Source organism: Neomonachus schauinslandi, chromosome 13, assembly GCF_002201575.2.
Source record: "Neomonachus schauinslandi chromosome 13, ASM220157v2, whole genome shotgun sequence".
Lineage (NCBI taxonomy): Eukaryota > Metazoa > Chordata > Mammalia > Carnivora > Phocidae > Neomonachus > Neomonachus schauinslandi.
Window position 1 is genome coordinate 13,081,016 of NC_058415.1, and position 24,389 is coordinate 13,105,404.

Consider the following 24,389-nt stretch of genomic DNA (forward strand, 5'->3'; position numbering starts at 1 on the left):
TAATCGTCGGCAATAACAGAAAATCAAAATATTTATTCAAGTCTTCAGCTGGGGAGAAAAAAACACCAGTGTAGCAGAAAAAACACAAGGCTTGACATGGCAAATGCTCTGAGTCCCAGCCGCTAGCAACTCGGTTCCCCAAGCGTTCCCTGGGCCCCCTCCCAGCTCTGCTCTGCCTCCGACCCAGGCTTGTTACCACTCTCCTGCTGATCATTTAAACTTCTTCCCACTCACTAAATGAAGACTCCTTCCAGAAGATGATTGTTATTACCAGGACCTACATCAGGTGGGATATGCTTAGAGTTCCTTGGCAAAACCTCTATTAACAATGAAAAAAAACAAATGAGCACTTTTTCATAAAAGGAGAGTGGATGGATGTCAGGGTGAAGTCATTTATGAGCACCCCTTGTGGTTGAAGAGAAAGGAGGTGGCATGAGAAGAGATTTTATTGAGGGAATATTTGTTTTCCTGGAATTAAGGAGGTTTTGGATATTTTCTTTCAAAGAGAATAGTGTTTCTTAAACACTATTGTGTTTAAGAGAGTGATAGGGTAAGTTTTAGCTGCTTGCATATATAGATGCAAAAACACAAGAGGTTTTAACATTGTCTACTCATTACTGGTTTCGACATCAAAAGGGCGCTCTGTATGGTCTAAGGAAAATACCTGCTCTGCTAGGTCAAGGAAGAGTTAATTCCATCTGTGGGAAGTTCTGAGCGCACCACGAGTTCCAAAGGGTGCGAATAATTAACTCACTGTCTGGTTTAGTTTTCTGATGCAGGAGCACGCTCTATACCATGAATAACAAGGGTACTGCACACTGTGTCCTTACATATATCTTGGAGAGGCATGAGGGCTCTGTCTACTTTTGTCCCTGATGCAGGACCCACCCCGATGCTGTGTGAGATCTCTGCCACTTCACAGAAGCGGCTCATAGCCATGGTGGTGGCTTTACACCTTTGGTGGCATCAGAATCACCCGGCAAACTTGGTGACAGCACAAAAGACTGGCTTCAGTGTGGGCTTCTACGGGCTTTATCAGCTCCCCAGGTGATTCTGAGATACGATGAAGTTTGTACTAAACAAGGTGGGTCAGGTGGGCTCCCATGGCAGAATCGGAAAATTCATGGTGTATAAACATTGTCATTAGGAAATGAGCTTCACTTGTTTTTGCGGAACCGAGGGTAGGTTTTCAGTTATCCTTACTCAGCTTTGCTATGGCCAACAGCATCCATTTGAAGGGGATTCAGGGTTAGAGGAGGCCCACTGTATCCTTCCATCAAACCTATAGCTTTGATGGTGTTACTGATCTTTGTATTCCCAGGCGCCTTTTATGGTGACTGGTGTGTGGTAGGCATTCAGGATGTGAATGAGTAAAACAGTGCCATTCATTGATGTGGCTGGGATCAAGTCTCAGTTTCAGGTTTCTCAGTACTGTTTTCTTGTCAGTAACACAACTAACTAGCCACAGTCTATGAGTTGTCGTGTTTGGGATAGCCCCATGTCACTGTGGAAACTTGACTTGAAATACGCCGATCGCTCTGTCGGTATTTTCAGTGGGGTAGGAACAAAGGGATAGCCGTTCATGCACCAGCCTAAGCATAGGAGATCCTAGTGCTACCCTCTAGACTTGCTTGGTGCCCCTGACCAGTTCCTACCCATCAGGTTCTACCTCTCCCTTGGCTTGGGGCACAAAGCAGGCTCGGGGGACCTTATTTGAGCCAGCTGAGCACAATGGGACAGTGGGAAGGCGGTCGGTCGCATTTGTGGTGGAAGCACCTTGAGGCAGAGAACCCCTCCCATCCTTGAGCTTGGCTCATCAGAAGCCCCACCGAAACGTCCTTTCATAAAAATGGCCTTGTTCTCCTGCCCGCCATGCTCAGAATTTCACAATCTCCTCTGAGGACCAGCTCATCAGTCTAATGGAACTGGCAAGGGGAAGCTCCCTGCGGGCCATCAGAAAAGGCCACCTGCCTGACCTCCTTATGCAAAGCGTGGCAAAAACAGAGAAAAGGGAACTTAGAGAAAGTCTGAAGATGGTAACTGTTCATGGATTGCCCTTTCCATAAACATGAAACAGTTTAAAAATATTCCTCATGCAACTGCTTTTCTCCACTGTTTGGGGGCAGGTGAACAAGGCTGCGAGTTTCTGTCTCGATGGGCTGTACCCGACAGTTAGGCAGGCCTCTTATTTCAAGAGTAGAGGAGCCTGAGAGGCTGGACACGCATGGGTCGGCCTCCTCTCTTCTGCATTTGGCTCCCATAAGGATGACCTGCAGAGGAGGCCCTGCATTTGTGTTATTTTCCTGGGCACTGTGAGGCAGGCAGGGGAAAGAACACTGGCCAAGAATCAACTGCCCTGGGCTTCTTTCTGTCTGTCCTTCATAAATCAACCAGTTTCCCTCAAAGCCTCAGTTTTCTTCCCTGTACAAGGGGTGGAGCTCGATGGCCTCTATGGTCTATGATGCTCAAGTACCAGGTTGCAGAAACATCCCTACAAGATTTAGTGTGATGCTGTCGAAAAGCAGGATAGCAAGTCTACGAATTTGTGCCCATTTTCAATCCTGTAAGAATTTTCTAAATTTAAAACACACGAGTAACAGCGAACCTAACCCCTATATATTTTCTTTTGAGACACCAATGTGTGAACATCAGTTTGAATTCTAAGAACAAGACACCAATATTGCCTGGAGACCAATAGTGAGTGGCGATAATTATGCTTTTGGATTGTCTCTAGGAGTGGGGGTTATCAGGAAGGTGATCATGGTAAAATGCAAAATAATAAAAATTTGAGAGGGGCAAAGAAAACGTTTTTTGCAAATGATTTTATTCATAAAGGGCTATTAGGTTTATATACTACCAAAGAAGATGCTGGAATCTTTTTTTGTAGGAACTTCTCATGTAAAGCTTATTTTGAAGTGACTTATACAGGATCTGGTCTCAAGCCAGAGAAGGGATTCAATGAACCTTCTGGGTTCTGCCCAGCTTGGAGCGAAGGCCTTAAAGGAACTGGCCTGCCTTCTGTTTGACCACAAGGGGACGATGTTCACCTGACCAAAGCCAATGGCGGTTCCGCCAGCATTTACCTGCCTGTTCTGTTTTATATGTGGAAGAAAGCGATGTAAATGAATACAGCAGATTGGAGGATTTGGAAATCAGGAGAGAGTCAGAGTCAGATGCCCTTGTTAAAATGATATCTGGAGGAGGGAGAGCTTACTTTACCAAGTAATGTGTTTGAAAGCCTGCAAGACTGATTGCGTCTGGTTTTTTTTGTTGTTGTTGTTGTTTTTTTTACCCCCCAGAGGCTTTGAAAGCACAGAAATTAAGGGAAATTAGTTTCACAATTTTTACTAGGAAGAATGGAAATCTTTTGGGGAGGAAGAAATAGATTTCATAAAATTAATAAAATCAGGTACAATTTGAGCCTCTTGTGATACCTGTGTCCTGGATGACTCTGAAGGGGTTGGGAGCATTGGGGTATGTCTGACGTGCCGGACTGACGGCCTTGGCCACCTGTGACCTTAGATGTCAAAGACGCAGAGAACAGCCTGCAGTAATGACCCCGCAGTGGAAACAGCACTGGGCTCCACTGTGGTCCTAGCTCTGCCTTTCTGTGACCCTGGGCAGATCATTTCTTTACTCTGTGCCTCAGTTTACACTCTGAAAACAGGCACTTTGGACAGAGTTACTTCGAAAGATCATGTCTATTTCTAAAGGTCCAACTGTCTGACCACTACCTGGCAGGCTGCTCTTATTTGTATGCTGCCTGGGCACTGGGCAAAGATTGTTGTCCAGAGTGTGCAGGGTTGACGTAGTTTCTACTCATCGCCCCTGAAATGTGGTTAGTGGAGCTGAGGGCTCAGAGACAGGGACGGGTAAAGGGCTAGACAGGAATGGTGTTGTGCACATCACACCCACCTCCTTTGGAAAAAGCAGAGAAAGTGAACAGCACCTCACATACCACAGGTAATGTCCAAAAACCTTCTGGAGGAGTCTTCCTTCGCTTGGGTGCTTTTCAAATAGGAAGCCAACGACGACACTGGAGTAATGCTCCTTCTGTCATTTCTGTTCTTCCCTCCTCCCTCTTTTGGTAATTACTTTGGTAATTGGTAATGCCTGAACACTTATGTCCCCTTTCATGCCTCAACAACACATTGCAAGCCATGTGACTCAAACCATTTGATCCACAGAGTGAAACAGAGAACTTTGGCTCCATCAGTAGATACAAACTGACAACATGAAAATGTTGTCCCCTTTTCTCATGCCATGAGCTACTTCTCTGATGCTAAGTTTTAATCCATGCCATCCTAAAGCTGACTTTTAATTAAAAGAGTAGTTTAAATGCATGTATTGGATCTGCTCTTCTGAATATACTCTTTCTCAGAAGTCAGCTCATGATATCACTATCAGATTTCAGCTGTTTAGGAAACACATTTTGTGGAAACTTATTAACAAGCCTTCAAAACAAAATTGCTTCCTTCCGGTGTATGTAGGGTGTAAAATGATTGCTGGTTGTTGGGTTTACCAAGGAAGGGTGGGCAAAAGTCTATTTTGGTGAAAGTTCAAGGAAAAGAGGACATTCCGCAATGTTCAGCTTGGTTATAGACCAGGCAATCTTTTAAAAAATAAAAATGCTTTTGCAAATCTGCATGAATTTGGCAGATGGGATTATCAAAATGTCCTTTCTTTATCCAAAGAGTGTCTTAAATACTTTCCCCACCCTTTCATTCTGCCAAAGCTCTGGGTCTTAATTCCCATGTGAATGAATTTTAAACTATCATAACTTCACAACCATTTCTATATAATATTCAACTGTCACCCTCCCTTGGTGGGAAATGATAGTACAGGTCATGTGAAGTATTAGCACATTTAAGTTAAGAAAGAAAAACTAGTACTTTAAAACATATAGAGGCACAAATCGAGCAGACAGTTAGCTTCTAAAAATAGCAAGTTAGATTTCACGGAAAAGCAGACAGACTCGGGCCGCTCTGGATTAATGTCGCGTTGGTGCATCCAGTGGATTTATGCAGGAAAGCAGTTCCGGGAACTGGGCTGGACTCTATCATTTTAAATTTCTGATTGATGCTGTATAACCAACTTTTTACCTCCTTGCTCCTAGATTGTTCCCTTGAAATTACTAATTTGAGATTCAGTTCTCCAAACTCAGTTCTGTTGATATCAAGGGAGAGTTGGACTTGGAGATAATCATGCTGTTAACGTGGGACCGTTTGATGATTCCTAAATGCATTGCCTGGATTCCTAAAAGTTACTTGCATTTGATTTTCCAGATATATCATCCAACACTATGTTTAAGGTTCAGAACCATGATCCTAACATAGGAGCAGCATTTTGTACCAGGGCTTATCACTTACTGGTTAATAGTTTTTTGTCACAGATCACATCAACTAATAGGTAACATAAAGTCCTACAATCATAAAGCACAAAGCCCATGCTAATTATCAAGTTCCTTAATTTTGAAAATTGCTTAAGCTGCCCAAGATTTTCTTAGCATTTTAAACCTAGCTTTTGTAGACTTTGCGTATCGCATTGGCCTAAATTTCTGGAAGTCATCTGAAACCACCCGAGGAAGATGAGAACCAATGTTAATTTCTCTCATTTACTTTTCTGTTTTTAAGTTTTATTTTTTTATTTGAGAGAGAGAGAGCGAGAGAGAGCATGAGTGGGGGGAGAGGCAGATGGAGAGGGAGAAGCAGGCTCCCCGCTGAGCGGGGAGCCCAGCTCGGGGCTCGATCCCAGGACCCTGGGATCATGACCTGAGCCGAAGGCAGCCGCTTAACTGACTGAGCCACCCAGGCGCCCCTCTCCCATTTACTTCTTGAGAAAACACAAAACCCCCTCATTTTTGGCTCCCTTCATCCATATTACATAAAACCTAGAGACTTCCAGCTCCTTTGGCTGCCATTGTTGTACCGTTTTGTTGTCCAAGTCAGAGGCTCACCTTTATCATAGAGGTAAACAGGAGTCTGCTTGTCCTGTTCCTCTCTCTTCCCAAGGGGAGAAACGAAAAACAGGCTGTTTCTCCCCACCTTGTTGGCAGTCTCTTCCCCCAGGTAAAAGGATAAATTGTTCCTAAGCCAGTTCAGAACTGTACTGGGTCATCTGTAACCACTTTTTCCAGTTACTAATTCAGTACCTAAGTGAATCCTTACGTATTCCTGTTCCAATATTTGGATCACACTTGAAAGAAAAATAAGACGGATCCTAATGCTCCTTCCTCCCAAATCCTTAGCAGCCCATTCTTTCCGTTAGTTTATATTACTTTTGAAGTACATCTTTAGCTAAGAAGTTAAAAAAAAAAAAACCCTACTTTAAAAATACATGCCTTCTAATGCAAGTGACATGAGCCAATCAATGTAAGAGGCAGGCGAAGGGGATTTCAGAAGGGAGGAGATGATGTTGCAAAGCAGAGCTGTACAAGGAAGAGAACCTAAGAGGAGGGGTTTTGATCATTTATATTCAATGAAATCTAACTGCAAAAACCCCTTTGAAAATCAGGCAAGATACCGAGGAACTAGGGGATGAAGGTGAAGCAGTGACTTTATTTGAAGGCTCGAACTGGCCACTGGCTGAGATTGAGGGACAAAGGCATAGTTGTCTCCTCAGCAAGTCTCACAATTCCTGCAGTGACACAGACTAGCTCAAGGTGATGGGGGAGGGGATAATATCTTCTTTATCATTTAAAAACTCTCAGGACATTTTATTGTACATGAGCGACAAATATCATGGCAAAGAATACACATTAGATGTACACACTTAATCTTTCGAGATCCTTCCCCCTAGTTTCCAGGCAATTCTAAGCCAGGATAAATTACACAATATTGGAAGGCTTGAGGGTAAGGGAAAGGGCTCTGTTGAGGGCAGATGTGCTTCTGGCTCGAAATGGGGCCGATGAGGGAAAGAGGAGATCTTGGTAAAGTGGTGGTTGGGTTGGATGTGTAGATTGCACAGCATTTGTTTCTCTTGCTTTGAAAGAACACCAGGCTTCACTCGCTCACACAGATGAGAAATCCTTCAGTAAGGTTGTGTAGAGACGAGAGAAAAGTTTCCAAGAGCCAACAGAAGGTTTTTGTTTGTTTTTTTGTACCCTTTACTCATTACTAGTAAAGGTCTAGTTGGTTAGTAGGAACATTCTAAGCAGCCCCGGGACTTTTACTTGGCCTTTCAAGGGAAACACCTAAGGGAAGTTCTAGACAATGACTCCATATGAGATGAAGGAATCGTACTCTATTTTTGACCTTACTTTGTAGCTTCCTCTGAGTAGGTCCTACAGGCTTTGGTGAGTGGTGGGTGGGTGTGCATACGTATGTGTAGGGGGTGGGAAAAGTGCCCCCATCTATTTCCTCCTTTGGAGTTAAAAACAGCAGTCTCTGGGAATGCTGTCAAGGATTTGGAATGAAGTCACCTCTGAGAGAGATCAAATGGAGCAAAAAAACAAGCACTTAGCTAAGATTAAACAGCTTCCCTGCACCTCACTCTTCTCATCTATAAATGGGAATCATACTATATAATAATGATAATAAAATAGTAATTCAACTTCATAGAATTGTCACGAAGATGAAATGAGCTGCAACATACAGCAGGCTTAGATTAGTGCCACACACCTGGTCGTCACTAAAATTTTATTATTGTTAATCAAAGGATCTGAGTTTGAATTCTGCCTCTTCCCTAACCACGTACTACAGTTCTCACCTCCTTACATTTCAGCCTCTGTATCTGTAAAATGGGAATAATTCTCCTTGATCCAAACCTCTTGCCTTCCCCACCCCCCACCCCATCATTTAGATGATAACGTGAAAAAACCTACTGGAAAAAATAAAGTGTTAGAAGAATGGAATGCACACACGTGTTTTTGTCTCTGATGCCCTGAGACTTTTTGAGCTACACTTCCTGCGCTCTGCATAATGTTAGAAGTGACAGTGACGCATGGCATCAGGAGCTAGGACATGAAGATACCTCCTATGGTTAGTCAGACAACATGGAAACTAGCCCCCCCAAACAGTGAGGGGCATATGGAAGAAAACGGGCAATGGCAGAAATCCACGCAGCGTGGCGCAAAGCTATCCAAAAACATTACGCATTCTGCTATCCAAAAGCATTATGTCCCATGAAAGCATCTAAAACCACAGAGACGGGAGGTAAAACCGCAGCTGCATTGTAAGCAGAGTCATCGTTAAAAGGCGACATACACACAGTGTCCTGAAATGAGGGAGCTCGGGGAGACAGGAACGCTCTGGCAGCTCATGCAAAACAGAGGCGCTGTCTAATCACAGGAAGCAGTCAAGACAGGGCCTCCGACCTGCAGTCGAGAGGGTTCTTACCTTTTTGACATCCCTGACCAAGTGGTACAATGTGTTTGAGGGCCCATGTCTCTGAAAACAATAAAGAAGAATCAAATGGTTTTGCTGGTCAGGGGCTCTCATTGGTAAGGCAAGAAGGATCTGGAAGGAAGGGTTCTGGCCGGTGGAGGGACAGTTCTTTAAGATGAACCTTGTTGTAGTTGCTCAGTTGTACCTGTCTTTTCTAAACCAACACGCTGGCAGATTTTGGATTGTGGTTCCTTGAGAAAAAGCGTTTGAGGTTCTAGGTTCAAACTTTGTAAAGGAGGTTGTCAACCTGTGGACAGCTGGGCCCAAACATCATGAAAGGGGCTAGTTTTGAGGCACGGCGGAGATAAAAGGGGCCAGTTTAGAGCACTGGAAATACACTTTGGCACACGGCTGATCGCAACCTGTTTATTACCCGTAACAAATGAGAAATTGCCTAAAACAGGTTGGCAAAGTTTTCTGTGAATGGCCAAAGTGTCAATATTTTAGACTTTGTGGGTCATATACTTTTCACTGCAACCGTTCGACTCTGCCATTGTGCAAAAGCAGCTGGAGACAATATGTCAACAAGTGAGCCTGCCCGTGTATCAATAAAACTTTATTTATGGACACCAGAAGAGAATCAAATGTCATATAATTTTAATACATCGCAAAATATCATTCTCCTATTGATTTTTTGCAATCCCATTAAAAAATGTTTAAAAAACCTTTTTAGCTTGCAGGCCATACAAGAACAGGCAGTGGGCTGGATTTGACTCTTTGGTAGCAGTTTGTTCAAATCTAGTCTAAAGAAAAAGCCACAGGCTCTTGGAAGGAAAAGAGAGGCTAATGTGAAATGATTTGCTATCCCTGCCATCTTTCGGGAATAGGAATGCTAGATAAAATACAGGATACCCAGTTAAATTTGAATTTCAGATAAATAAGAAATAATTTTTAGTATGAGTATATCCCAAATATTTCATGGGACATGCTCATATTAGAAATTACTCATTGTCTACCTGGGATTCAAATTTAACTGGGCATCCTGTATTTTTATTTGCAAAATCTGGTGACCCTGTTGGAGAATCTCAAATAGGGATGGCAAATCCTTCAGCAGTGTGGGAACACATTCAGGTATGGAGACGAATCCTGGGTATCACCTCAACTCCCTGCCCATTCATGAGACATCCTTCTCAGAATTCTTTTTCCACTGAGGAATGCAGTCTGATATAGGGATTGAACACACAAACTCTGGCTCCACACCCGGCTCTGCTGCCTACCAGCTATGACCATGTGCAAGCTCCTTATTATTACTGAGATCATTTGCAGTCCCATAATCCTTCTTGACAGAGTTCTCTGGGGAACCACCACCAGTTGATTTGGGTGATGAAATCTATTGGCCTTTCTTGATCTAGAACTTTCCTACTTCCTTCTTTCCAATCATTGGAATAAATACATTACCTTGATTCTCTAACTGATATGCAAGTCACTAAACTCTGTGTTTTGTTTTATTTATTTTACTGAAAACCCCATTTTCCCTAGCTTTATTGAGATATAATTGAATAAGACATTGTGTAAGTTGAAGGTGTACAATGTGATTTGTTTATCACAATTAGGTTAGTTAACACATCCTTCACTTAACATAATTACCATTTTGTTGTTGATTATGGTGAAAACATTAAAGCTCTAATCTCACAGCAACTTTCAATTATACAATACGGTGTTGTTAACTATACTCTCCATGCTGTATGTTAGATCCCTGGAATTTATTAGTCTTGTAACTGAAAGTTTATACCCTTTGGCTAACATCTCCCATTTTCCCCACCCTTCAGCCCCAAATATTTTGAGGATCCTCCAAACTGTGTTTTTATATCTGGCTCCCTTTTCAAATATTAGTTGACCGTATACACATGTGTTTATTGCTGAGCTTCTGACTCTGTTCTATTGGTCTATGTGACTATTTTTATGCCAATACTGTCTTGATTACTATAGCTTTGTGAAGTAGTTTGAAATCAGGAAAGGTGACACCTCTACCTTTGTTCTTTCTCAATATTGCTTTGGATATTTAGAGTCCTTTGTGGTTCCATGTGAATCTTAGGATTGTGTTTTCTATTTCCATGAAAAAATGCCACTGGCATTTTGAAAGGGATTGTATTGAATCTATAAAAGGCTTTGGGTGATATGGACAAGTTAACATTATTAACACTTCTAATCCATGAACATGGGATATCTTTCCATTTATTTGTGTCTTCTTCAATTTCTTTAATCAATGTCTTATAATTTTTGCTTTATAGATTTTTACTTCTTGGTGAAATTTATCTGTAAGTATTTTATAGTTTTTGATGCTTTCATAAATGGGATTGTTTTATTCTCTTTTCAGATTGTTCATTGTTAGTGTATAGACGTTCAACTGCTTTTCATATGTTGATTTTGTATCATGAAACTCTACTGGATTCATTTATTAGTTCTAACAGTTTTGTGTGTGTGTGTGTGTGTGTGTGTGTGTGTGTGTGTGTGTGAAGTCTTTAGGATTTTCTATATACAAAATCATGTTATCAGCAAAGACAATTTTACTTCTTCTTTTCCAAATTGGGTGCCTGTTTTTCCCTGCCTCCCTCCCTATTGAGATGATATGAGTTTTGTCTTTCATTCTATTAATGTGATGTGCATTTATTGATTTGCATATATTGAGCCATCCTTGCATTTAGGGATGGAATCCCATTTGGTCATGGTGTATGATCTTTCCAATGTGCTGTTGAATTTCAATTGCTAGTATTTGGTTGAGAATTTTTGTACCTATATTCATCACGGATATTGGCCTGTAGTTTTATTTTCTTATAGTGTCTCACTTTGGTGTTGGTGTAATGCTGGCCTCCTAAAATAAATTTGGGAGTATTGCCTCTTCAAGTTTTTTGAAAAGTTGGACAAGAATTGGGGTTAGTTCTTTAAATGTTTGGTAAGATTCCCCTGTGAAGCCACCTACTCCTGGGCTTTTCTTGTCAGAAGGTTTCTGATTACTGATTCCATCTCCTTACTTGTTATTGGTCTGTTACAATTTTTCTATTTCTTCATGATTCAGATTTGGTCAGTTGCATGTTTCTGGGAATTTATCCATTTCACCTAGGGCTAATTATTGATCTATTGGTGGGGATAGAAACTGGGACCTCCTACTCTATCATTTTTAGTCTATTCCGTACTGAAAGTGTCACTATGCAGAAGCAAGAAAAACCTGCAGAGGAAACAGACACCTGGAGCTGCTCTGCTAAACGTGTTTTCTAGTTCCAGCAGCAGGAAGGAGAGAGAGCCAGTGTGGTACCACCTAACACCCACCACTGGCTGGAGGAAAGGTCAATAAGCTCTATCTCATTAGAGCTGTGGGTGGCGGACAGAGAAGCAGTGACAAATGAGGGGAAGAATGACCTCTATGACAGAAGTGTTGGTTCAGTACTGGCTTTCTTCTTTACTTAGGAGTTTTGTGACCTTGAATAAACCAATTCACTTCTTGGCCTTTGTTTTCTTACCTGTAAAATGCAGGAAAACAATACCTACTCTTTCTTTTAATATTCCAAGTAAAAATTTATTGATCTTGATTAAGAAGTCTTACATATTTAATACTGCTTCTAATGTATCATAGGAATTACTTCCCAAAAATGCTAATCACAGCTGGACTGAAAGAGTATTTGGGAAATGTAGCAATGTTGTTTTTATGTAAGTATAAACCACATTATAGTCTACTGGAGAGGCAAAGGGATGTGCCTTTGTGGAATTCAAAACAAAAGAACAAGCAGTGAATGCTATTGAGGTAGGTCCAGAACCTTTGGGAAGAAAGATTTCTTAACTTTCCTGAATTGTACTCTCCAAGCAGCCCGTTCCCTCTTGAAGTTTCCAATATCTACTCTTTAAACGTCATTGGATTTTAGTGAGTATCAGCTCAGAGCCAACATACTTAACTCACTGAATACTATAAACAACTTCCTAAATAGTAGTTTTTCTTTATGATTACTCCTTGGTATCCCTAGTAAATGAAGTAGCAAATTATTACAAAACAACACAGAAAGTATTTTGGGGTAACTCCAAACAAGGGGTATTGTACATTTTATTCTATTATAGAGGAAAAGGAATGAATGTCATAGCTCTGAGGATAACAAGATGGTGCGGGATAGTTAATCGGTCTCCTTTGATACTTTGAATTAAATCAATTCTCCTCTGCTGATTGCCTCAAACGCCCTCTGGGCTTACAGCATACACTGTGTTCTAATTTTCAGAGCCTCGTGGGTTTGTGTAAGAATCTGAGAATGTTAGCTTTTGGTGTGATCGTGTAACTCTCCCCCTTAGATGCTGACAACTGAGCAGTTAAAACAAGTGGAATCTTGGTGACTTGGCATTGTTGTCTAAAGGTCTAAGGGAACATTTGTGAAAAATGATCCATGCATTTGGAAGGGAGGGAAGAGACTCACAGGCATGTGGGGGGGGGGGGGCAGGAGAAGGTAAAACAAACAAACAAAAAAAACCACAGAGAAAATAAAAAGTGCCTTAGCTTGGTCCTACCGTATTGTACAATTCCTCTAGTCTGGAGATGGTGAGAAAGCGGTGCATGCTTACTCCATTCTCTATGAGTAATTTCACAAAATCCACTCTGTCCAGAACTAGGGCATCCAACATGGCTTGCTCCAAAGACCCCACCTGCAAATCAAGTCACTGAGTTAGTCTGCCCCAGGTTCTAGGGATGCAGTTCGTTGGTGTTCACCTGAACAGTTTAGACATGCCTTTGACATCTGGTAAACCTTCAGCACATCCAAGAACATGCTAGCAAGACTGTTCCCAACTCCACTTTTGGGACAGCCACAATCTCGCTTGTGTTTTGGGACCTGTCTTTGCAAATAGAATTCAAAGTTTTCTAGTTCCAAAAGCTATTTCCTCCTTGACTCCTTTTTTCTCTTCTGGATCCTAGGAAGACGAAGGGTATACAAGAATTTTCCTTGTATTCTCTGACCAAACTTCTGCAATACTAGTGAAGTGCCAAAGTGGGTGTTTTGCTGTCCTCCTTTTCATCTTCCTGAGGCTCTGAATTAGATCCCTGCTACCTTGAAAAGAGGGACCCCAGCAAAAAATATACAGTAGGCCCTTCTTTATTTTAATTAAGTGTTAGACTACCTTGCTTCTGCCTCACCCATTTCTATGCAGAGATGCAGCAACTATTTGGGTTCTTTGGTCTGTTTACCAGGGTTTTATTCCATTCATTTCACGAAAATTTCCCAGTGTCTAGACTCCTTGACAAATCTTTCCACACTAGCCATCCACTAGCAGCACTAAATAAAGACAGGGGCTTCTTGGGGGGTTGTGGGGGGGCAGCAGCTCTGTGCGGGAAAGACAGGGTTAAAGAAGACCTGTCCGTGCGGGTATTGCCCTTTAGTTATTCCAGCACAGAAATCAAATCTCAGACTGCTGGCTGCCTCCTAGGGATCCAGGCACCAACCACCCAATAGCCAATTTTCCAAGTTTTTAATTTTGGTAGTGTCGGTCGAGGGAAACAAACCAAGAACAGTTATATAAAGCTTTGGTTCCCTCTCTGTGGTGCTTGGGAATAGGGAGGACCTGTGCTCAGCCACCAAGACCAGATGGTACCCGCATGTGGAGGCTTGCTAATCCTGCGTCCTGAGGTGTGACGGGGCCATACGCTAGCAGGGGGCACCGCCGCTCGGGCGCAGCAACCTCAGAGACAACCAGAAACAAACCGCTAGCTCTACGCCTTCCTTCACTTGCACGAACACACTTTTGTCTTCTGTGTTTTCTCAGACGTATGGAAGAGATGGCATCATTTGCAGCTGAACGTTACCATCAGAGGCCACCCGGAGATGGGAACTGTCTGGAATGTTTGCAGTTGTGCTTTGTCGTGGCGTCAACCAGGTGGCAGTGTTTTCCTAAATATGAGAAAGGGGCCTGAGCCCGAGGAGGGCTACCAGGGAGGGAACATCTGCATCCTAGAGAAGAGGCAGCAGCTTCTCCGAGCTGCTCTCGGACGGAGACTTCTTAAGCAAATACCCTTGCCCAAGCAAGTGGACTTTGCAGGGGTGGTGACATATACTCTACCGGCCACTGCTGCCCATAAATAAAGATCTGGCTGCGAGCGATGTCCACTCTGTTCCAGGCTAGAGCTAAGCTCAGCTGGTCTGGGGCCGAGGCATTTGTTCCTGTGCAGACAAGGAGGAGGAAAGAGTGGGAGAGAGAAAGCAACGATGAGTTATTATACCAAGAAGACCTACTCCACGACTCTCCCATCAACACCCCCTCTTCCTGAAGAGTAGACTCAGCTGGGCAACAGGGTTTCTCAGACAGGGCACTACTGGCATTTGGGGGCAGGATAATTCTCTCCTGTGGGGGCTGTCCTGCACATTGTGGATTATTTAGCAGCATCCCTGAACTCAACCCAGTAGATGCCCATGACACCCCGACCCAAGTCATGACAATCCAGAATGTCTCCAGACATTGCCAGATGCCTCCAGGAGGAAGGAAAGAGACAAAATCAGCTCACTGAAGACCACTGCTCAGCACTGTTGCTCAGCCACATGTGGCCCGTGGAGCTGAAGCTGCAGCAGCACCTGGGCGCTTGCTAGAAATGCAGATGCTCAGGCCCCACCCTAGATCTGCTAAATCAGAATCCGTATTTTAACAAGGTCTCAGATGGTTCATGCGCACATTCAAGTTCGAGAAGCAGGACTCTGTAACACGTGTTGTTTCTGCTGGCTGACCACTGGTGCGAAGCGTTGTTCCGATTGTATGTTGCACGGGGCTATGCCCTCATCAACTAGTGAGCCAGCTTGGCCAGTCTATTGAAAAAGAGTTAAGATCTTTTAAGAGAAAGGCAAACAAGTGGCTTAGGTTTTTTTTTTTTTTTTGATTGGTGGGTAGAAGCCACTGGAATAAATTTTCAGTTTCCTGTTATTCTCCAGACTCTGTGGCTAGATCTGTGTGGTTCACGGGTGGCTATTTAAATCTAAATTAATCAAAATGAAATACAACAAAAACTTTAATTCTCCCCTCACACTAGCCACGTTTCGAATGCTCAGGAGCCGTATGCGGCTGGTGGTCTCTGACTTGGAGAGGGCAGATTCCGAACAGTTCCATCACCATCGAAGGTTCTGTTGGAAAGGGGCTGGTCTCCATCAGTGCATCCTGTCAATAAATGTGACCTGCCAAGCAGCTGGGTGTGAGGCCTGAGAACGGGAGGTGGGGAGAACACTGGGCTGCAGTCAGGGGACCCAAGTTTGCCACTTTACAGCCGTGTGACTTTGGTCTTCTCTGTACCACTGTTCTGTCACCTTGTGAAATGGGGACAATAAGAATGATCCTGTTTACTGGCTGGGATGGGAAACTAGAATGAGATCATATAAATGAATTCACATGTGAACTGGGTTTTTGCAGTTAACACCCTTGGTACCCTGACCAGGAGCCATCCCTAAATACTTGCCTGACCCCATGCTGCTAGATGTCCCACCAGCAGGGGAGCAGGGTATAGAGACAGCGCTCTTACCTGCCTTAGAGTTTTTGGACATCTACTGTGTGCTAGGCAACATATTAGGCACTTGCACATGTTATCATATGTAATGTCCCAAACAATCCTGGGAAATGGGTCTTATTGTCTCCGTTTGACAGATGAAGATACTGAGGTCCAGAGAGGTTAAAAACCAAACAGCTACTAACAGAAGGGAAACAGAAGAGGCATTTTTCATGCCAGACGTGAGATTCAGCCCCAGTGTTTTCCCTTCATTCCACCTCTGCTGATTCCGATGTTTGTGAGGGAGGGGTGGCTAGCAAATGCTAGTACTGCCCATCTTTCTGGATTCTTCAGCAGTGGGAGGCTCGAAGCAATGAGCTGCAGATAGGGTTGCTGGTGATGAAGCAGGGATTCACAAAGTCTGTTGCACATTAGAATCACCCGGGCAGCTTTTAAAACATCCCTATGCCCAGATTGCACCCCAAAACAACCACATCCCATTGGTAGGGTGGGAGCCAGGTTTTGATAGATTTAAAAATCTCCAGGTGTTTTCAATGTGCCCCAGAGCTTGGGAACCACTGTGCTACATGATTCCATCTGCTGCCTCCCCTTGACTCTTCCTTCTTGGCTCTGAGACATTTAAAGTTAAGAATTGGGTGAGCAAAATGCTCTCTAGACAGCACCTCTCAAATTTGAGCATGCATAGGAATAACCCGGAGAGCTTTTTAAAACACAGAGTCTTGGGCCCTACCTCCAGAGAATCAGATTTAGTAGGTCTGGGGTGGGACCCAAGTTTCTGCATTTCTAATCTCCCAGGTGGTGCTGGTGCTGATGATCTGAGACTTTCATTTGAATAACAAAGACCCTAGAGAGCTGTGTGCCACTTTTTCCTCACAGGGCAAAGGGCATTTTGATTCTGGTGTCTACACATTGATGGGTTCGGTATGAACCACATACTTGTAGTAAATTAATTAGTGTTTGGGATGATGAATATTAATTCAGTTTACATAAGGATTTTTCTTTTAAAAATTATTTATCACCTCAGGTGATAACATCAGAAACCACAAACTAATACCAGGGTAACTGGTGTAAACAAGTGATAAATAGGAACATGTCAAAACATACTGTCATCATTTTGAATTTTTTTTTTTTTTTTAAGGGAAGAAAGGGAAGGCTCACTGGGGATGCGTTTGGAAAGCTAGCACTTTATACTTTGCTCCCTTAGCAGCTCTATTGGTCATTGCTGACCTGCTGTAATGGTTTAATCATTCACTTTGCCATTGTATGCCACAAATTTGTATGTCACCCAGTCAAAGGTAGCAGCACAAATATGAACAAGAACAAAGCAGGAAGCAGCTATTGGGGTCAATGTGAGCTACCTGAATGTAATTACATTAAGTGTCAAGTGAAATTACAAAGCCAGTGTGTCTTGACTTCTCAAAAATTGAAAATACATCACTCAAAAGTGATCCTGGGTGACAGTTTGAATCAGAGGTTCTCAACTTGGGTGACCAACCATCCCAGCTGCCCAGGAGAGTCAGGCTGTTAGCACTGTCAGTCCTGGAAGACCTGTCAGTCCTGCACCAACCTGGATGGCTGGTCACCCTGTGTGACACTGTGGTTGCATGCTGGAATTTGCCTGAAGAGCTTGAAATATACTTGTGCTTGGGAGCCATCGCAGAGATTCTGGTTTCACTGGTCCTGGGCATTGCAGTTTTTAAAAGCTCCCCAAGAGCTTTTAAGAACAAGAGGTCCCTAACCTTATCTTCACATTAGAATCATGAAGACAAGGCGAAGAACCTTGAATGTAGATAATATATGATAATAACATAATATGATAGATAATATATCATTCACTTATTCCCCTGGTTATTCATTTATTTACACATTAAAAAAATCCAGATTTCGGGCGCCTGGGTGGCTCAGTTGGTTAAGCGACTGCCTTCGGCTCAGGTCATGATCCTGGAGTCCCTGGATGGAGTCCCTGGATCGAGTCCCGCATCGGGCTCCCTGCTCGGCAGGGAGTCTGCTTCTCCCTCTCCTGCTCCCCCCTCTTGTGCTCTCTCTCTCACTCTCTCTCTCAAATAAATAAATTAAAAAAAAAATCCAGATTTCATGCCTTCTCTTATGGCAGGCACTATGCCAGTCTGAGGACCAAGGTGAGTAGGACAGAGTCCATTGTCTTGAGAGCTTACATTCTAGAGGAAGAGCTAGGTCAGTAAGTAAATACATCATCTCATGCAGTCATTCATTTATCTGCTCAACAGATATTGAATACCTTCTATGGCAGGAATTGTTTTATCATTGAACATCCATCCAGTGGTGAGAAAGATAGCTAAGGTCACTCTGTACAGAGCTTACTACTTACTTCTACCCATGGAGGGGCAGCACTCAGAAAGTAAAGGAATAAGAAAACTAAGGAACTGTGTACTTTCTGATTGTGTAAGTGCTGTGAAGGAGCAGAGTCTTTCCTGAGAGACGTGGGACCTGTGTCTAGAGGAACACTTTGAGTCATTCCAACTCAATGTGGCGGCACCATTCTGGCTACCCAGCCTCACATGATCCAATCAGCTGGAGTGATCTGCTGGCCAGGATGCCCTGCTGAAACCAGGGCTGGATACGAAGCCATTGGATAACATCATAGATACAAGTCTGGGTGTCCTTTGGGGCATCTGGTTGGTCCTGTGAGGCAAAGAGAGGGTTGGAAAATGCCCTGAAGTATTGAAATGGGTCTGGGAATCCATGAAGATCCTGGTTTGGGCTAAGGGTACACCATCCATATGGCACTGTGGCCCTGGCTGATGCCAGATCCCGGGTGGGCATGGAGAAGGCCTTTTAAAGTACTGCCTTCATGGTGGTACTGATAATGACCCGGGTAGGGGTGGAGCTGCTCTGTTAGGATGAATGGACAGGAGACCTCCCCGAGAATAACATTTGAACTGGGACCTAAACAATTAGAAAAAGCCATCACGTGAAGATCTGGGCAGGGGGCAGGAGCGGGGGAGCATTCCAGGAAGAGGGAACATCAAATATAAAGGCCCTGATGTGGGAATGAATACAAACAGGTATAAGACATAAAAAAATAGAGTTTTAATATTTCCTCTTTTTGCAGGAGGTCAGGGAAGATTTAAGTGCATAGATAATAGTTTTAAGGGAGGGATTAGTTCACTAGGCAAATGAGATGAAGAAAAGCATTGTAGCAAAAGGAACAGCCTATGCAAGGATTGGGAGAGTTAAATAGCCCAGTGAGTTTGGGAAATTCATGGGAAGACACTGAGGGAGAATCAGTGCTTGAGGTATATGTGAGTTAGAAGCAGAGAGAGATGAAACCAGAATGGAAGGACTTGTACATGATGTTGGAGGAGTTTCCCTTTATTCTGAAGATGTGGGGAAACCACTGGAACACCTCATTTCAGAAATAATGCAGTCAAATGACATATCAGATAAAGGGCTAGTATCCAAAATCTATAAAGAACTTACCAAACTCAACACCCAAAGAACAAATAATCCAATCAAGAAATGGGCAGAAGACATGAACAGACATTTTTCCAAAGAAGACATCCAAATGGCCAACAGACACAGGAAAAAGTGCTCAACATCACTTGGCATCAGGGAAATACAAATCAAAACCTCAGTGAGATACTGCCTCACACCTGTTAGAATGGCTAAAATTAACAAGTCAGGAAACGACAGATGTTGGCGGGGATGCGGAGAAAGGGGAACCCTCCTACACTGTTGGTGGGAATGCAAGCTGGTGCAGCCACTCTGGAAAACAGTATGGAGGTTCCTCAGAAAGTTGAAAATAGAGCTGCCTTACAGTTGTTTGAACTGTACCTTGCCTTACAGAAAGTTGAAAATAGAGCAGCAATTGCACTACTGGGTATTCACCACAAAGATACAAATGTAGTGATCTGAAGGGTCACGGGCACCCCAATGTTTATATGTGCCAGCAATGTCCACAATAGCCAAACTATGGAAAGAACCTACATGTCCATCGACAGATGAATGGATAAAGAAGATGTGGTGTATATATACACAATGGAATATTATGCAGCCATCAAAAATGAAATCTTGCCATTTGCAACAATGTGGATGGAACTAGAGGGTATTATGCTAAGTGAAATAAGTCAATCAGAGAAAGACAATTATCATATGATCTCACTGATATGTGGAATTTGACAAACAAGACAGAGGATCATAGGGGAAGGGAGGGAAAAATGAAACAAGATGAAACCAGAGGGGGAGACAAACCATAAGAGACTCTTAATCTCAGGAAACAAACTGAGGGTTGCTGGAGTGGTGGGGGATGGGAGGGATGGGGTGGCTGGGTGATAGATGTTGGGGAGGGTATGTGCTATGGTGAGTGCTGTGAATTATGTAAGACTGATGAATCACAGACCTGTACCCCTGAAACAAATAATACATTATATGTTAAAAAAAAAAAAAAAAGAAAGAAAGACATAATGCAGTCAGATGCATTCTTAGAAAAATTCCTCTGGCAGCAGTGTGAAGGGTAGGTAGGGAGGGACATTGGACTGGAGGGAGGAAGAGCAATATGGAAAGTTTTGCCATATTCTAGGAAAGGGATAATGATCTGAAGGGGCAGCTGGGATGGAGGGATATTTAGAAAGCACAGTTGATAGCTTTGGGTAAGAGATTTAAAGTGGGGAGCAAGAGAAGTCAAAAGTGGTCTCCTAACTCTAGGTTGGGAACCCAGGTACATAATGACCAACTGAGATTGGCAATGCAAGATAAAAACAAGTTTTGGGGGACAGCAAAATTGCATTCTTGAATATATTGAGCTTAAAATGCCTGTGGTATATCCATCCCAGTGGGAATGACCAGAGGCCACTGGATATTGAGATGTGGGGCAGAGGAAGGGTGAGTCTGGAGACAGAGATTTGGAAAATATTACCATGAAGGTGATAAGAAGAGAGCAGAGGATGGATCATTGAATACCACCAATATTTAAAAGCTATGAAAGTAAGGCAAATCTTTAGAAAGCAATCACACAAACACATACAGAAAATAGAGAGATAGGAAGAGAACCTGGAGATCATGGTGCCCTAAACTATGGGAAGAGAGACTTTTAAGAAAGAGGGGGTGCTTATTAGGTCCAAAGCTGCAAAGACGGCAAGTAAAAAAGATAGGCTTTCCTTCTTTTTTTTTTTTTTTTAAGATTACTTATTTTAGAAAGAGAGAGAGAGAGCGGGGGTGGGGTGGGGGGAAGGGGCAGAGGGCAAGGGAGAGAGAGAATCTCAAGCAGACTCCACACCTAGTGCAGAGCCCTGGATGCTGGGGCTGGATCCCAGGACCCCAAGATCATGACCTGAGCCAAAATCAAGAGCTGGACGCTTAACCAACTGAACCATCCAGGCGCCCCAATTGGCTTTCCTTCTTTACAACTCTTTTTATTACAAGGGACCAGCTTATGTATCTATTAGTTTATTATTTATTTCCTTCTCCAGAGTGTGAACCTCAAGAGGCCAGGGAGTTAGTCTACTTTATTCACTGTTATATTCTGAGAGTTCAGAACAGTGCCTGACACATAATGGGTGCTCAATAACCATTTGTTGAATGAATGAATGAACCCCAAAGTGTGCATTGGATTTGGCCATTAAGAAGTCTTTGACGATGTTAGTGTGTGCACCTTTAGTAGAGTATGAGAATAAAAGCATGTCTGCAATCTCTTCCCTCAAGGAAAATGCAATCTAATAAGAATGGAGATGGGATGGGTAAAGGGAGAGAGCTAGGACAAGTCTACAAATCACTCTATCAAAGAACAAAGTGGTTAAGTGCCATAGAAGCTATGTGCATAAGCCCAGAACATTTCCTTGTCAGCTATGTCACTTTGAGGAGGAAATAGCCTTTGATTCTAGTAGGGAGGGATGGTGGAGATTTGAACAAATGGAGTGTGTGGTAGGCTGAATGATGCCCCCACCCCTCAAAGTTGTGCATGTCCTGATCCTGGGAACCAGTGAAGATGTTACTTTATATGGCAAAGGAGACTTTGCAAATGTGATTAAGAATTTTGAGACAAGGAGGTTATACTGGTTTATCTGGTGGGCTCAATGCAATATAATCACAAGGGTCCTTATAAGGGGGAGACAAAGGGATTCAAAGTAGTCCTAGGACATGTGCAGATGAAAGCATCGGTCGGACCAATGCTTTAGAGACTTCCAGCCTCTAAAATTTTAAGAGAATGAATTTTTTTTTCTTTTGTTTTAAGCCACTAAGTTTGTGGTAATTTCTAAGTAAAAGAAAACTAACACTATTAGCCATTAAAAATACTATTGTAGGTAAACCATCAAGACAAGAAGGTAAAATGGAGTTGAGAAAGCAGGAGTATTTAACATGTTGGCTGTAGTGCAGTGTAGGATTCTCAAACTTTAATGTGCATATGATTCATTTGGGAATCTTGCTTAAATGGTGACTCTGATTCAGTTGGTCTGGGGTGGGACTCCTATTTATATTTCTTTAGACAGCACTCATTACTACTGTGAGCAATGATTAATCTTGTGCATGTACCCTTGCTCCCTTTTCTCTCCTCCACCATTCGATTTTAGAATATACCATTATATTTTTAGTGTTTCACTTGGTTCTGTTAAATATGCTTACATTTCTATTACTAATATTTGAATTGTCAGTCTTAAATTATATTCCTTATTTTAGGCAAAAGGTACAGATGTTATAATGAGTCAAAAAGCCTACCACCTCTACCTCCATCCTTTCTCCTCTTAATTGCTTTTTGTTGTTATGTTATTTCTACCTTGGAAAGCAGGAAACACTTAAATTTCTTTCTGTTACTCAAAGTCCCATTTTTGTTTTTCTCTTAGTTCTGTTAGATTCTAGTATCAATGCTTACAATTAGTAATTTTGCCAGAATGTACCCAAGCATCTCTTGGTTGGTAGGTTGCATCTTCTCTAGTAGTTTTCCAAGAGGAACTCATGGGAACAATATTGTCAGAGTTCTAGAATGTTCTAAACTGGTTTTTTTAAGTAGTCGTTATAGTTGAATGACATTGTCTCAATATAAAAATCTGTTGATCTATCATCTCCTGGCATTGAATGTTACTGTGAGAAGGTCTGTAGACAACTTGATTTTTTAATCTCATGAAACACTTGATCATTTTTGCCTGGTGGCCCAAAGTAGTCTTTATTTTTCTTTGAGGTTCAGTAACTTTACTAGGATGTTTCTAGGTGTTGAGGATTCTGAATCAGTTTAACCTGGCACAAGGTGGCCCTTTTAATATTTAGATCAAAGTTTCAAAACTTGTTTGTTGAAAAAATTCTTAAGTTATGTGTTCTGATCCATTACTTTGCTTTTCTTCTTTGGAGATACCAGTTATGCTTATGTTGGATCTCCATTTTCAGTCTTCTATAAATATAATTTCTCCTTAATCCTAATTAACTCTTTATTTATGTTTCAATTTTATTTCTGTTCACTTTCCTCATTTCTATCCTCTGTGCCCTGCACTAGGTTTTTCACAATGCATGTTTGACCTTGCACCCTTTCTCAAGTCTGCAATTTTGTGCTGATTTCAGTTTCTCCCTTGACTTCATTCCTGAGTGCTTTGCACATTTTATCTCCTCTTGCTGCCTTACCTACTCTTACCTGAATTTTGATATTCCAACTTGGAAGTATTACTTCATAGATTAAGTGCTTCACTGAGATTTAATTTTTTTTTAAAGTTCACAGTAAAATATTTATTCATAACATTCATCTCTTCTCTGGAAACATTTTTACAGAGTGTTCTTCTGGGCATACATTTTGCCCTTTTGTTATTTTTTTATTAGAATGTATCTATATGCTAATTGTTTTTTTATTATTTATCATCTAGTGAGTTGGGTTACAATGTGCCCAGGATATCTTTCCAGGCTACTCATTATTCACAACTGGAAGGCTTCTCAGCTCCCACAAAGACAAGCTCCATGCTGCAAACAGGACTTAACTGTATAATTCTATATGTAGCCAACTGCCTCTATTTCTAGGTACAAAGTCAGGATCAGGGTTCACCATGGAACTCACTCTGGTTCTTGCACATGCTGTTCCAGGCAAAGGAAAGAACGTTGCACCTTACGGCCTTCCTCACATCTAGGAATTACATTTCGGTGCTTTCTGAGGATTGCTGCTGCTAGTTTGTCTCTCCTCAGCTTTTACTCTTTCCTCCCACAGAGTTCTTGCATTTACAAATATTTTGGAATATTTCCCAGTTTTTACCAAAAATAGAGTTTTCTTGTTTTTTTCCTTCCCTTTTCATTATTGGTTTTTGAAGCTTTCTAGAAGAAAAGACTGATGAATTTGTGTTGCCATGTTTGCACTGGACATCCTGAAGGATTCTGTAGGTAGAAGAGTGTTTTTGATCAGACCTTTTCATTAGTAGTGTTCCTCTAATTGAAGTATTGAGGATGGACAGGGATACACCAATAAGAAGCAGGGAAGATCCTGTAAGAAGCCACTGCAATTAATTAGGTCAAACGTCCTGAAGGGTCTACTGGTGCTAAGCAATGAGGAAAAGAAGGGATAGATGTGTGAGATACTGTGGGGCAAAAATGCCCCAAATTAGTAAGAA

At 42.3% G+C, this 24,389-nt stretch overlaps 1 protein-coding gene across 12 annotated transcripts in view; it reads right to left on the minus strand.

Annotated features, from left to right (window-relative positions):
- TRPM3 (transient receptor potential cation channel subfamily M member 3) overlaps window positions 1–24,389 on the minus strand; it is an 827,080-nt gene that overhangs the window by 79,735 nt on the left and 722,956 nt on the right. For all 12 annotated transcript variants that reach the window (XM_021694438.1, XM_021694434.1, XM_021694433.1 and 9 more), the window contains 3 exons: window positions 14,412–14,512; window positions 12,870–13,004; window positions 8,337–8,387 (listed from right to left, as the gene is read on the minus strand). In XM_021694438.1, coding sequence (XP_021550113.1) covers window positions 8,337–8,387; window positions 12,870–13,004; window positions 14,412–14,512 — 287 coding nt within the window. The remainder of the gene's footprint in view (window positions 1–8,336; window positions 8,388–12,869; window positions 13,005–14,411; window positions 14,513–24,389) is intronic.